This window comes from Pristiophorus japonicus, unplaced genomic scaffold, assembly GCF_044704955.1.
Source record: "Pristiophorus japonicus isolate sPriJap1 unplaced genomic scaffold, sPriJap1.hap1 HAP1_SCAFFOLD_80, whole genome shotgun sequence".
Classification (NCBI taxonomy): domain Eukaryota; kingdom Metazoa; phylum Chordata; class Chondrichthyes; family Pristiophoridae; genus Pristiophorus; species Pristiophorus japonicus.
In genome coordinates, this window is record NW_027254718.1 from 2,138,975 (window position 1) to 2,153,372 (window position 14,398).

The following is a 14,398-nucleotide window of genomic DNA, read 5'->3' on the forward strand; positions in this document are numbered from 1 at the left end:
CCTGATCATTTTCATCATCGCAGTCCTACTAGTTTCTGGTTGAGTGAACAAGTGTCTCTTCACAGGCACTGGTTATGGAGACCTGGAGGGCAGACCAAGCGCTGTGGGCATTCAGCATCTCAGGGTCATCAAGGCATGCGAGATTAGCTGTGAGGCACTGGCTGTATGGGACTTTCTTAACTGGGTTTTTCAGTGCCCCGGCAATAACTTTTTTCAGTACTGCTTCTGCTGTCCCCTCTGCTTTGGGGCTATGTTAATATCGATATTGGATCCGATTAGGTGATGGTTCATCCAACAGTCAGCAGCTCCTGCCATGGCGTGGGTGATGTGCACATCCTTGCGATTCCTGGCTCAGACGATGATGTAGTCGAGCAGGTAACAGTGTTTAGAGCGAAGGTGTTGCCACGATGCCTTGTGTTTGTCCCTCTGGAGGTACAGAGGATTGGTGATGAGTTCGTATTCTAGATATTTTGTCAGGAGTAGGGTACCAGTGGAGTTGGCTTTCCCTACCCCCTCTCTGCCAATCACATCTCCACAGAATGCTGTGTCTTTGTCGACCCTGGCAATAAAGTCAAGTATGAGGATCAATTTGACGCCCGTGGGGAGGTGGGGCAGTGATGTCTCCAGGTTGGAATAAAAACCCTCTTTAGCCTCATCTGTTGCATCGAGTGTTGGGGCTTACGCGATGATGACTGTGGCTCATTGGTCCTGGGATAGGGTAAGGTGAAGAGTCATGAGGCGTTTGTTAAATACGCAGGGGGTGTCTTTGAGGTGGTCGACCAGTTCATTTCTGATGGCGAAACCGAATCCATGTTCCTCTGATTTTCCTTTCCAGAAGAAGGTGTAACCTACACCATGCTCCTTGAGCTGCCATTCCCATTCTCGCTTAGGATGGCGATGTCAATGACAAAACATGTATTTTCCTGGGCAACTATGGCGGTGCGGCGTACCAGCCTGTTGCTGTTGCAATTGTCCATGAGTCCAGACGGTCCAGTTCCCGAACGTTACATTAACGAAGTGAAAGTTGCCTGTGCGTGACTTCTTTTAACGTGGGGTGGCAACTGCACAACTGCAACTACACAGACTTAGCTGAGCAAGGTTTTGGTCCCTGGGGTCCAAGGTGACTGGAGATCAGGCACTGCTGTATAGGCCTAATTACCTATGGTGAGTTGTTGGCCGCAAGCTCGGCTCCGAGTAGCAGCATTTATGGTATGTGGTCTGAGGAATTGTTGGAGGGCAGGCATTGGGAAGGTCAGCTGTCCGCCGGGGAAGTTGTTTAAACGTTTATGAATTTAAAAGTATTTCTAACATATTTTTTTAAATCAGAAAAGTTGATTGAAGATTTAGTGACAGTATGAGTGAGGTCAGTGTTGTACCTGGATTGGTAGTGACTGTATGAGTGAGGTCAGTGATGTACCTGGATGGGTAGTGACAGTATAAGTGAGGTCAATGTTGTATCTGGATGAGTAGTGACAGTATGAGTGAGGTCAGTGATGTATCTAGATGGGTAGTGATACTATGAGTGAGGTCAGTGTTGTACCTAGATTGATAGTGACTGTACGAGTGAGGTCAGTGATGTATCTGGATGGGCAGTTAAAGTATGAATGAGGTCAGTCATGTACCTGGATGGGCAGTGACAGTATGAGTAAGGTCAGTATTGTATCTGGATGGGTAGTGACAGTATGAGTGATGTCAATGTTGTATCTGGATGGGTAGTGACAGAATGAGTAAGGTCAGTGATGTACCTGGATGGGTAGTGACAGTATGCGTGAGGTCAGTGATGTATCTGGATGGGTAGTGACAGTATGAGTAAGGTCAGTGATGTACCTGGATGGGTAGTGACAGTATGAGTGAGGTCAGCGATGTACCTGGATGGGTAGTGACAGTATGAGTGAGGTGAGTGATGTATCTGGATGGGTAGTGAAAGTATGAGTGAGGTCATTGATATACCTGGAAGTGTAGTGACATTCTATATTCTCTGGATCAGTTCCTATGGATTGGAGGGTCGCTAATATAACCACATATTTTAAAAAGGGAGGGAGAGAGAAAACAGGGAATTATCGACCGTTAAGCCTGTCATCGGTAGTGGGGAAAATGTTGGAATCAATTATTAAAGATGTAATAGCCGTGCATTTGGAAAGCAGTCTCAGGATCGGTCCAGGTCAGTGTGGATTTATAAAGGGAAATCATGCTTGACAAACCTTCTTGGATTTCTGAGGATGTAACTGATAAGGTGGACAAGGGAGAACCAGTGTATGTGGTGTATTTGGACATTCAAAAGGCTTTTGACAAGGTTCCACAAAAGACATTAGTGTGCAAAATTAAAGCACAAAGAATTGGGTGCAATGAATTAATGTCGATAGATAACTGGTTGGCAGATAGGAAGCAAAGAGTAGGAATAAACGGTCCCTTTTCAGAATGACAGGCAATGACCAGTGGGGTGCCGCGGCTTCAGTGCTGGGATCCTAGCTATTTACAATATACATTAATGACGTAGATGAAGGAATTGAATGTACTATCTGCAAGTTTGCAGATGACACTAAGTTGGATGGCAGTGTGAGCTGTGAGAAGAATGCTCAGAGGCTGCAGGGTGGATTGGATAGGTTATGTGAATGGGCAATGCATGGCAGATGCATTATAATGTAGATAAATGTGAGGTTATCCATTTCAGTGGTAAAAACAGAATGGAAGAATATTATCTGAATAGTGGCAGATTAGGAAAAAGGGAGGTGCAACGAGACCTGGGTGTCATGGTACATCAGTCATTGAAAGTTGGGATGCAGGTTCAGCAGGCGGTGAAGAAGGCACATGGTATTTTGGCCTCCATAACGAGAGGTTTTGAGTATGGGAGCAGCGACTTTTTACAGCAGTTGTACAGGGCCTTGGTGAGGCCAAACCTTGAAAATTGTGTTCAGTGTGGGTCTCCTAATCTGAGGAAGGACATTCTTGCTATTGAACGAGTGGTGCGAAGGTTCACCAGTTTGATCCCCGGATGGCAGGACTGATAGATGAAGAAAGACTGGATCGGCTTGGCTTATATTCACTGGAATTTAGAAAAATAGATGGGATCTCCGAATAACATATAAAATTCTGAAAGGATTGGACTACTTAGATGCAATAAGAATGTCCCCGATGCTGGGTAACACCAGAACCAGGGGTCACAGTCTAAGGGTAAGGGGTAAGACATTTAGGACCGAGATGAGGTGAAACTTCTTCACTCAGAGAATTGTGAACCTATGGAATTCTCTACCACAGAAATGTGTGGAGGTCAGTTTGATTGGTATATTCAAGAGAGAATTGGTTGTGGCCCCGACGGCTAAAGGAATAAAGGGGTAAGGAGAGAAAGCAAGAATTGGATAGTGAACTTGCATGATCAGCCATTATCATATTGAAAGATGGTGCAGGCTTGAAGTGCAGAATGAGCTATTCCTGCGCTTAATTTCTATGGCTTTACATGTCTATGTATCTGTATCAGCAGTAACAATATGAGTGAGGTCACTGATGTATCTGGATGGTAGTGACAGTATGAGTGAGGTCAGTGATGTATCTGGATGGGTAGTGACAGTATGAGTGAGGTCACTGATGTATCTGGATAGGTAGTTACAGTATGAGTGAGGTCAGTGATGTATATCGATGGGTAGTGACAGTATGACTGAGATCAGTGGTATACCTGGATAGGTAGTTACAGTATGACTGAGATCAGTGATGTATCTAGATGGTAGTGACAGTATGAGTGCGGTCAGTGGTGTACCTGGATGGTAGTGATAGTATGAGTGAGGTCAGTGATGTATCTGGAGGGGTAGTGATAGTTTGAGTGAGGTCAGTGATGTACCTGGATGGGGAATGACAGTATGAGTGAGGTCAGTGATGTATCTTGATGGTAGTGACAGTATGACTGAGGTCAGTGATGTATCTGGATGGGTAGTGAGAGTATGAGTGAGGTCAGTGATGTATCTGGATGGTAGTGACAGTTTGAGTGAGGTCAGTGATGTATCTGGATGGGTAGTGACAGTATGAGTGAGGTCAGTGATGTATCTGGATGGGAGTGACAGTATGACTGAGATCAGTGGTGTACCTGGATGGGTAGTGAGAGTATGAGTGAGGTCAGTGATGTATCTGAATAGGAAGTTACAGTATGAGTGAGGTCAGTGATGTATCTTGATGGGACATTACATTATGAGTGAGATCAGTGATGTACCTGGATGGGTAGTTACAGTATGAGTGAGGTCAGTGATGTATCTGGATGGGTAGTTAAAGTATGAGTGAGGTCAGTGATGTATCTGGATGGTAGTGATAGTATGAGTGAGTTCAGTGATGTACCTGGATGGGTAATGACAGTATGAGTGAGGTCAGTGATGTATCTGGATGGTAGTGACAGTATGAGTGAGGTCAGTGATGTATCTGGATGGTAGTGACAGTATGAGTGAGGTCAGTGATGTATCTTGATGGTAGTGACAGTATGACTGAGGTCAGTGATGTATCTGGATGGGTAGTGAGAGTATGAGTGAGGTCAGTGATGTATCCGGATGGTAGTGACAGTTTGAGTGAGGTCAGTGATGTATCTGGATGGGTAGTGACAGTATGAGTGAGGTCAGTGATGTATCTGGATGGTAGTGACAGTATGACTGAGATCAGTGGTGTATCTGGATGGGTAGTGATAGTATGAGTGAGATCAGTGATGTATCTGGATGGGGAGTGATAGTATGAGTGAGGTCAGTGGTGTATCTGGATGGACAGTGATAGTATCAGTGAGATCAGTGAGGTATCTGGATGGATAGCGACAGTATGAGTGAGGTCAGTGGTGTATCTGGATGGATAGTGATAGTATGAGTGAGGTCAGTGGTGTATCTGGATGGGTAGTGATAGTATGAGTGAGGTCAGTGATGTATCTGGATGGGTAGTGACAGTATGAGTGAGGTCAGTGGTGTATCTGGATGGATAGTGACAGTGTGAGTGAGGTCAGTGGTGTATCTGGATGGATAGTGATAGTATGAGTGAGATCAGTGATGTATCTGGATGGGGAGTGATAGTATGAGTGAGGTCAGTGGTGTATCTGGATGGATAGTGATAGTATCAGTGAGATCAGTGATATATCTGGATGGATAGTGACAGTATGAGTGAGGTCAGTGATGTATCTGGATGGGTAGTTACAGTATGAGTGAGGTCAGGGATGTATTTGGATAGGTGTTGACAGTATGAGTGTCGTCAGTGATGTACCTGGATGTGTAGTGACAATATGAGTGAGGTCAAGTATGTATTTGGATGGGTAGTGACAGTATGAGTGAGGTCAGTGATGTATCTTGATGGTAGTGACAGTATGACTGAGGTCAGTGATGTATCTGGATGGGTAGTGAGAGTATGAGTGAGGTCAGTGATGTATCTGGATGGTAGTGACAGTTTGAGTGAGGTCAGTGATGTATCTGGATGGGTAGTGACAGTATGAGTGAGGTCAGTGATGTATCTGGATGGTAGTGACAGTATGACTGAGATCAGTGGTGTACCTGGATGGGTAGTGAGAGTATGAGTGAGGTCAGTGATGTATCTGAATAGGAAGTTACAGTATGAGTGAGGTCAGTGATGTATCTTGATGGGACATTACATTATGAGTGAGATCAGTGATGTACCTGGATGGGTAGTTAAAGTATGAGTGAGGTCAGTGATGTATCTGGATGGGTAGTTAAAGTATGAGTGAGGTCAGTGATGTATCTGGATGGTAGTGACAGTATGAGTGAGTTCAGTGATGTACCTGGATGGGTAATGACAGTATGAGTGAGGTCAGTGATGTATCTGGATGGTAGTGACAGTATGAGTGAGGTCAGTGATGTATCTGGATGGTAGTGACAGTATGAGTGAGGTCAGTGGTGTACCTGGATGGTAGTGATAGTATGAGTGAAGTCGGTGGTGTATCTGGATGGGAAGTGACAGGATGAGTGAGTTCAGTGATGTACCTGGATGGGGAATGACAGTATGAGTGAGGTCAGTGATGTATCTTGATGGTAGTGACAGTATGACTGAGGTCAGTGATGTATCTGGATGGGTAGTGAGAGTATGAGTGAGGTCAGTGATGTATCTGGATGGGTAGTTACAGTATGAGTGAGGTGCGTGATGTATCTGGATGGGTAGTGATAGTATGAGTGATGTCAGTTATGTTCTGGATGGGTAGTGAGAGTATGAGTGAGGTCACTGATGTATCTGGATGAGTAGTGACAGTATGAGTGAGGTCAGTGATGTATCTGGATGGTAGTGACAGTATGAGTGAGGTCAGCGATGTGTCTGGATGGTAGTGACAGTATGAGTGAGGTCAGTGATATATCTGGATGGGTAGTTACAGTATGATTGAGGTCAGTGATGTACCGGGATGAGCAGTGACAGTATGAGTGAGGTCAGTGATGTATCTGGATGGGTAGTGACAGCATGAGTGAGATCAGTGATATATCTGGATGGGAAGTGACAGTGTGAGTGTGGTCAGTGATGTACCTGGATGTGCAGTGACAGTATGAGTGAGGTCAAGTATGTATTTGGATGGGTAGTGACAGTATGAGTGAGATCAGTGATGTATCTTAATGGGGAGTGATAGTATGAGTGAGCCAGTGGTGTATCTGGATGGACAGTGATAGTATCAGTGAGATCAGTGATGTATCTGGATGGGTAGTGACAGTATGAGTGAGGTCAGTGGTCTATCTGGATGGATAGTGATAGTATCAGTGAGATCAGTGATATATCTGGATGGATAGTGACAGTATGAGTGAGGTCAGTGATGTATCTGGATGGGTAGTTACAGTATGAGTGAGGTCAGGGATGTATTTGGATAGGTGTTGACAGTATGAGTGTCGTCAGTGATGTACCTGGATGTGTAGTGACAGTATGAGTGAGGTCAAGTATGTATTTGGATGGGTAGTGACAGTATGAGTGAGGTCAGTGATGTATCTTGATGGTAGTGACAGTATGACTGAGGTCAGTGATGTATCTGGATGGGTAGTGAGAGTATGAGTGAGGTCAGTGATGTATCTGGATGGTAGTGACAGTTTGAGTGAGGTCAGTGATGTATCTGGATGGGTAGTGACAGTATGAGTGAGGTCAGTGATGTATCTGGATGGTAGTGACAGTATGACTGAGATCAGTGGTGTACCTGGATGGGTAGTGAGAGTATGAGTGAGGTCAGTGATGTATCTGAATAGGAAGTTACAGTATGAGTGAGGTCAGTGATGTATCTTGATGGGACATTATATTATGAGTGAGATCAGTGATGTACCTGGATGGGTAGTTAAAGTATGAGTGAGGTCAGTGATGTATCTGGATGGGTAGTTAAAGTATGAGTGAGGTCAGTGATGTATCTGGATGGTAGTGACAGTATGAGTGAGTTCAGTGATGTACCTGGATGGGTAATGACAGTATGAGTGAGGTCAGTGATGTATCTGGATGGTAGTGACAGTATGAGTGAGGTCAGTGATGTATCTGGATGGTAGTGACAGTATGAGTGAGGTCAGTGGTGTACCTGGATGGTAGTGACAGTATGAGTGAGGTCAGTGATGTATCTGGATGGTAGTGACAGTATGAGTGAAGTCGGTGGTGTATCTGGATGGGAAGTGACAGGATGAGTGAGTTCAGTGATGTACCTGGATGGGGAATGACAGTATGAGTGAGGTCAGTGATGTATCTGGATGGTAGTGACAGTATGAGTGAGGTCAGTGATGTATCTGGATGGTAGTGACAGTATGACTGAGATCAGTGGTGTACCTGGATGGGTAGTGAGAGTATGAGTGAGGTCAGTGATGTATCTGAATAGGAAGTTACAGTATGAGTGAGGTCAGTGATGTATCTTGATGGGACATTACATTATGAGTGAGATCAGTGATGTACCTGAATGGGTAGTTACAGTATGAGTGAGGTCAGTGATGTATCTGGATGGGTAGTTACAGCATGAGTGAGGTCAGTGATGTATCTGGATGCTAGTGACATTATGAGTGAGGTCAGTGATGTATCTAGATGGGTAGTTACAGTATGAGTGAGGTGCGTGATGTATCTGGATGGGTAGTGACAGTATGAGTGATGTCAGTTATGTTCTGGATGGGTAGTGAGAGTATGAGTGAGGTCACTGATGTATCTGGATGGGTAGTGACAGTATGAGTGAGGTCAGTGATGTATCTGGATGGTAGTGACAGTATGAGTGAGGTCAGCGATGTGTCTGGATGGTAGTGACAGTATGAGTGAGGTCAGCGATGTATCTGGATGGGTAGTTACAGTATGATTGAGGTCAGTGATGTACCGGGATGAGCAGTGACAGTATGAGTGAGGTCAGTGATGTATCTGGATGGGTAGTGACAGCATGAGTGAGATCAGTGATATATCTGGATGGGTAGTGACAGTATGAGTGTGGTCAGTGATGTACCTGGATGTGCAGTGACAGTATGAGTGAGGTCAAGTATGTATTTGGATGGGTAGTGACAGTATGAGTGAGGTCAGTGATGTATCTGGATGGTAGCGACAGTATGAGTGAGATCAGTGATGTATCTGGATGGGTAGTGAGAGTATGAGTGAGGTCAGTGATGTATCTGAATAGGAAGTTACAGTATGAGTGAGGTCAGTGATGTATCTTGATGGGACATTACATTATGAGTGAGATCAGTGATGTACCTGAATGGGTAGTTACAGTATGAGTGAGGTCAGTGATGTATCTGGATGGGTAGTTACAGCATGAGTGAGGTCAGTGATGTATCTGGATGCTAGTGACATTATGAGTGAGGTCAGTGATGTATCTAGATGGGTAGTTACAGTATGAGTGAGGTGCGTGATGTATCTGGATGGGTAGTGACAGTATGAGTGATGTCAGTTATGTTCTGGATGGGTAGTGAGAGTATGAGTGAGGTCACTGATGTATCTGGATGGGTAGTGACAGTATGAGTGAGGTCAGTGATGTATCTGGATGGTAGTGACAGTATGAGTGAGGTCAGCGATGTGTCTGGATGGTAGTGACAGTATGAGTGAGGTCAGCGATGTATCTGGATGGGTAGTTACAGTATGATTGAGGTCAGTGATGTACCGGGATGAGCAGTGACAGTATGAGTGAGGTCAGTGATGTATCTGGATGGGTAGTGACAGCATGAGTGAGATCAGTGATATATCTGGATGGGTAGTGACAGTATGAGTGTGGTCAGTGATGTACCTGGATGTGCAGTGACAGTATGAGTGAGGTCAAGTATGTATTTGGATGGGTAGTGACAGTATGAGTGAGGTCAGTGATGTATCTGGATGGTAGCGACAGTATGAGTGAGATCAGTGATGTATCTGGATGGGTAGTGACAGTATGAGTGAGGTCAGTGATGTATCTGGATGGTAGTGACAGTATGCGTGAGGTCAGCGATGTATCTGGATGGTAGTGACTGTATGAGTGAGGTCAGCGATGTATCTGGATGGGTAGTGACAGTATGAGTGAGGTCAGTGATGTATCTGGATGGTAGTGACAGTATGACTGAGATCAGTGGTGCACCTGGATGGGTAGTGAGAGTATGAGTGAGGTCAGTGATGTATCTGAATAGGAAGTTACAGTATGAGTGAGGTCAGTGATGTATCTTGATGGGACATTACATTATGAGTGAGATCAGTGATGTACCTGGATGGGTAGTTACAGTATGAGTGAGGTCAGTGATGTATCTGGATGGGTAGTGACAGTATGAGTGAGGTCAGTGATGTATCTGGATGCTAGTGACATTATGAGTGAGGTGAGTGATGTATCTGGATGGGTAGTGACAGTATGAGTGATGTCAGTTATGTTCTGGATGGGTAGTGAGAGTATGTGTGAGGTCAGTGATGTATCTGGATGGGTAGTTACAGTATGAGTGAGGTCAGGGATGTATTTGGATAGGTGTTGACAGTATGAGTGTCGTCAGGGTTGTACCTGGATGAGTAGTGACAGTATGAGTGAGGTCAAGTATGTATTTGGATGGGTAGTGACAGTATGAGTGAGGTCACTGATGCATCTGGATGGTAGTGACAGTATGAGTGAGATCAGAGATGAATCTGGATGGGGAGTGACAGTATGAGTGAGGTCAGTGATGTATCTGGATGGTAGTGACAGTATAAGTGAGGTCAGCGATGTATCTGGATGGTATTGACAGTATGAGTGAGGTCAGTGATATATCTGGATGGGTAGTTACAATATGAGTGAGGTCAGGAATGTATTTGGATAGGTGTTGACAGTATGAGTGTGGTCAGTGATGTACCTGGATGTGTAGTGACAGTATGAGTGAGGTCAGTGATGTATCTGGATGGTAGTGACAGTATGAGTGAGGTCAGTGATGTATCTGGATGGGTAGTGACAGTATGAGTGAGATCAGTGATGTATCTGGATGGTAGTGACAGTATGAGTGATGTCAGTGATGTATCTGGATGGGTAGGGACAGTATGAGTGAGGTCAGTGATGTATCTGGATGGTAGTGACAGTATGAGTGAGGTCAGTGATGTATCTGGATGGGGAGTGACAGTATGAGTGAGGTCAGTGATGTACCGGGAGGAGTAGTGACTGTATGAGTGAGGTCAGTGATGTATCTGGATGGGTAGTTACAGTATGAGTGAGGTCAGGGATGTATTTGGATAGGTGTTGACAGTATGAGTGTGGTCCGTGATGTACCTGGATGTGTAGTGACAGTATGAGTGAGGTCAAGTATGTATTTGGATGGGTAGTGACAGTATGAGTGAGGTCAGTGATGTATCTGGATGGTAGTGACAGTATAAGTGAGGTCAGCGATGTATCTGGATGGTAGTGACAGTATGAGTGAGATCAGTGATGTATCTGGATGGGTAGTGACAGTATGAGTGAGGTCAGTGATGTATCTGGATGGTAGTGACAGTATAAGTGAGGTCAGCGATGTATATGGATGGTAGTGACAGTATGAGTGAGGTCAGTGATATATCTGGATGGGTAGTTACAGTATGAGTGAAGTCAGGGATGTATTTGGATAGGTGTTGACAGTATGAGTGTGGTCAGTGATGTACCTGGATGTGTAGTGACAGTATGAGTGAGGTCAAGTATGTATTTGGATGGGTAGTGACAGTATGAGTATGGTCAGTGATGTATCTGAATGGGTAGTGACAGTCTGAGTGGGATCAGTGATGTACCTGGATGGGTAGTGACAGTTTAAGTGATGTCAGTGATGTATCTGGATGGGTAGTGACAGTATGAGTGAGGTCAGTGATGTATCTGGATGGGTAGTGACAGTATGAGTGAGGTCAGTGATGTACCGGGAGGAGTAGTGACAGTATGAGTGAGGTCAGTGATGTATCTGGATGGGTAGTGACAGCATGAGTGAGGTCAGTGATGTATCTAGATGGTAGTGACAGTATGAGTGAGGTCAGTGATGTATCTGGATGTGTAGTGACAGTATGAGTGAGATCAGTGATGTATCTGGATGGTAGTGACAGTATGAGTGATGTCAGTGATGTATCTGGATGGGAAGTGACAGTATGAGTGAGGTCAGTGATGTATCTGGATGGTAGTGACAGTATGAGTGAGGTCAGTGATGTATCTGGATGGGTAGTGACAGTATGAGTGAGGTCAGTGATGTACCGGGAGGAGTAGTGACAGTATGAGTGAGGTCAGTGATGTATCTGGATGGGTAATGACAGTATGAGTGAGATCAGTGATGTATCTGGATGGGTCGTGACAGTATGAGTGAGATCAGTGATATATCTGGATGTGTAGTGACAGTATGAGTGAGGTCAGTGATGTATGTGGATGGTAGTGACAGTATGAGTGAGATCAGTGATGTATCTGGATGGGTAGTGACAGTATGAGTGAGGTCAGTGATGCACCTTGATGGTAGTGACAGTAGGAGTGAGATCAGCGATGTACCTGGATGGGTAGTGACAGTATGAGTGAGATCAGTGATGTATCTGGATGGGTAGTGACAGTATGAGTGAGGTCAGTGATGTACCTTGATGGCAGTGACAGTATGAGTGAGATCAGTGATGTACCTGGATGAGTAGTGACAGTATGAGTGAGATCAGTGATGTATCTGGATGGGTAGTGACAGTATGAGTGAGGTCAGTGATGTATCTGGATGGGTAGTGACAGCATGAGTGAGGTCAGTGGTGTATCTGGATAGTAGTGACAGTTTGACTGAGATCAGTGGGTACATGGATAGGTAGTTACAGTATTAGTGATGTCAGTGGTGTATCTGGATGGGTAGTCACAGTATGAGTGAGATCAGTGATGTACCTGGATGGGTAGTTACAGTATGAGTGAGGTCAGTAATGTATCTGGATGGGTAGTTACAGTATGAGTGAGATCAGTGATGTACCTGGATGGGTAGTGTGAGTATGAGTGACATCAGTAATGTATCTGGATGGGTAATGACAGCATGAGTGAGGTCAGAGTTGTATCTGGATGGTAGTGACAGTATGACTGAGGTCAGTGATGTATCTGGATGGGTAGTGAGAGTGGGAGTGAGGTCAGTGATGTATCTGGATGGTAGTGACAGTATGAGTGAGGTCAGTGATGTATCTGGATGGGTAGTGACAGTATGAGTGAGGTCAGTGATGTATCTGGATGGTAGTGACAGTATGAGTGAGGTCAGTGATGTATCTGGATGGGTAGTGACAGTATGAGTGAGGTCAGTGATGTACCGGGAGGAGTAGTGACAGTATGAGTGAGGTCAGTGATGTATCTGGATGGGTAGTGACAGTATGAGTGAGGTCAGTGATGTACCGGGAGGAGTAGTGACAGTATGAGTGAGATCAGTGATGTATCTGGATGGGTAGTGACAGTATGAGTGAGGTCAGTGATGTACCTTGATGGTAGTGACAGTATGAGTGAGATCAGTGATGTACCTGGATGGGTAGTGACAGTATGAGTGAGATCAGTGATGTATCTGGATGGGTAGTGACAGTATGAGTGAGGTCAGTGATGTATCTGGATGGGTAGTGACAGTATGCGTGAGGTCAGTGATGCATCTGGATGGGTAGTGACAGTATGAGTGAGGTCAGTGATGTACCTTGATGGTAGTGACAGTATGAGTGAGGTCAGTGATGTATCTGGATGTGTAGTGACAGTATGAGTGAGATCAGTGATGTATCTGGATGGTAGTGACAGTATGAGTGATGTCAATGATGTATCTGGATGGGTAGTGACAGTATGATTGAGGTCAGTGATGTATCTGGATGGTAGTGACAGTATGAGTGAGGTCAGTGATGTATCTGGATGGGTAGTGACAGTATGATTGAGGTCAGTGATGTACCGGGATGAGTAGTGACAGTATGAGTGAGGTCAGTGATGTATCTGGATGGGCAGTGACAGTATGAGTGAGATCAGTGATGTATCTGGATGGGTAGTGACAGTATGAGTGAGATCAGTGATGTATCTGGATGGGTAGTGACAGTATGTGTGAGATCAGTGATGTATCTGGATGTATAGTGAAAGTATGAGTGAGGTCAGTGAAGTATGGGGATGGGTAGTGACAGTATGAGTGAGGTCAGTGATGTATCTGAATGGGTAGTTGCAATATGAGTGAGGTCAGTGATGTATCTGGATGGTAGTGACATTATGAGTGAGGTCGGTGATGTATCTGGATGGGTAGTGACAGTATGAGTGAGGTCAAGTATGTATTTGGATGGGTAGTGACAGTATGAGTGAGGTCAGTGATGTATCTGAATGGGTAGTGACAGTCTGAGTGGGATCAGTGATGTACCTGGATGGGTAGTGACAGTTTAAGTGATGTCAGAGATGTATCTGGATGTGTAGTGACAGTATGAGTGAGGTCAGTGATGTATCTGGATGGTAGTGACAGTATGAGTGAGGTCAGTGATGTATCTGGATGGGTAGTGACAGTATGAGTGAGATCAGTGATGTATCTGGATGGTAGTGACAGTATGAGTGATGTCAGTGATGTATCTGGATGGGTAGTGACAGTATGAGTGAGGTCAGTGATGTATCTGGATGGTAGTGACAGTATGAGTGAGGTCAGTGATGTATCTGGATGGGGAGTGACAGTATGAGTGAGGTCAGTGATGTACCGGGAGGAGTAGTGACTGTATGAGTGAGGTCAGTGATGTATCTGGATGGGTAGTTACAGTATGAGTGAGGTCAGGGATGTATTTGGATAGGTGTTGACAGTATGAGTGTGGTCCGTGATGTACCTGGATGTGTAGTGACAGTATGAGTGAGGTCAGTGATGTATCTGGATGGTAGTGACAGTATGAGTGAGATCAGTGATATATCTGGATGGGTAGTGACAGTATGAGTGAGGTCAGTGATGTATCTGGATGGTAGTGACAGTATAAGTGAGGTCAGCGATGTATCTGGATGGTAGTGACAGTATGAGTGAGGTCAGTGATATATCTGGATGGGTAGTTACAGTATGAGTGAAGTCAGGGATGTATTTGGATAGGTGTTGACAGTATGAGT

At 44.9% G+C, this 14,398-nt stretch overlaps 1 protein-coding gene across 1 annotated transcript in view; it reads left to right on the forward strand.

Annotated features, from left to right (window-relative positions):
* The first annotated feature begins 282 nt into the window (after positions 1-282).
* The window catches only part of LOC139257042 (probable G-protein coupled receptor 139), a 196,377-nt gene continuing 182,261 nt past the window's right edge, over positions 283-14,398 (forward strand). The window contains exon 1 of the mRNA XM_070874383.1: positions 283-375. Within this exon, the coding sequence (XP_070730484.1) occupies positions 283-375 (93 nt within the window). The remainder of the gene's footprint in view (positions 376-14,398) is intronic.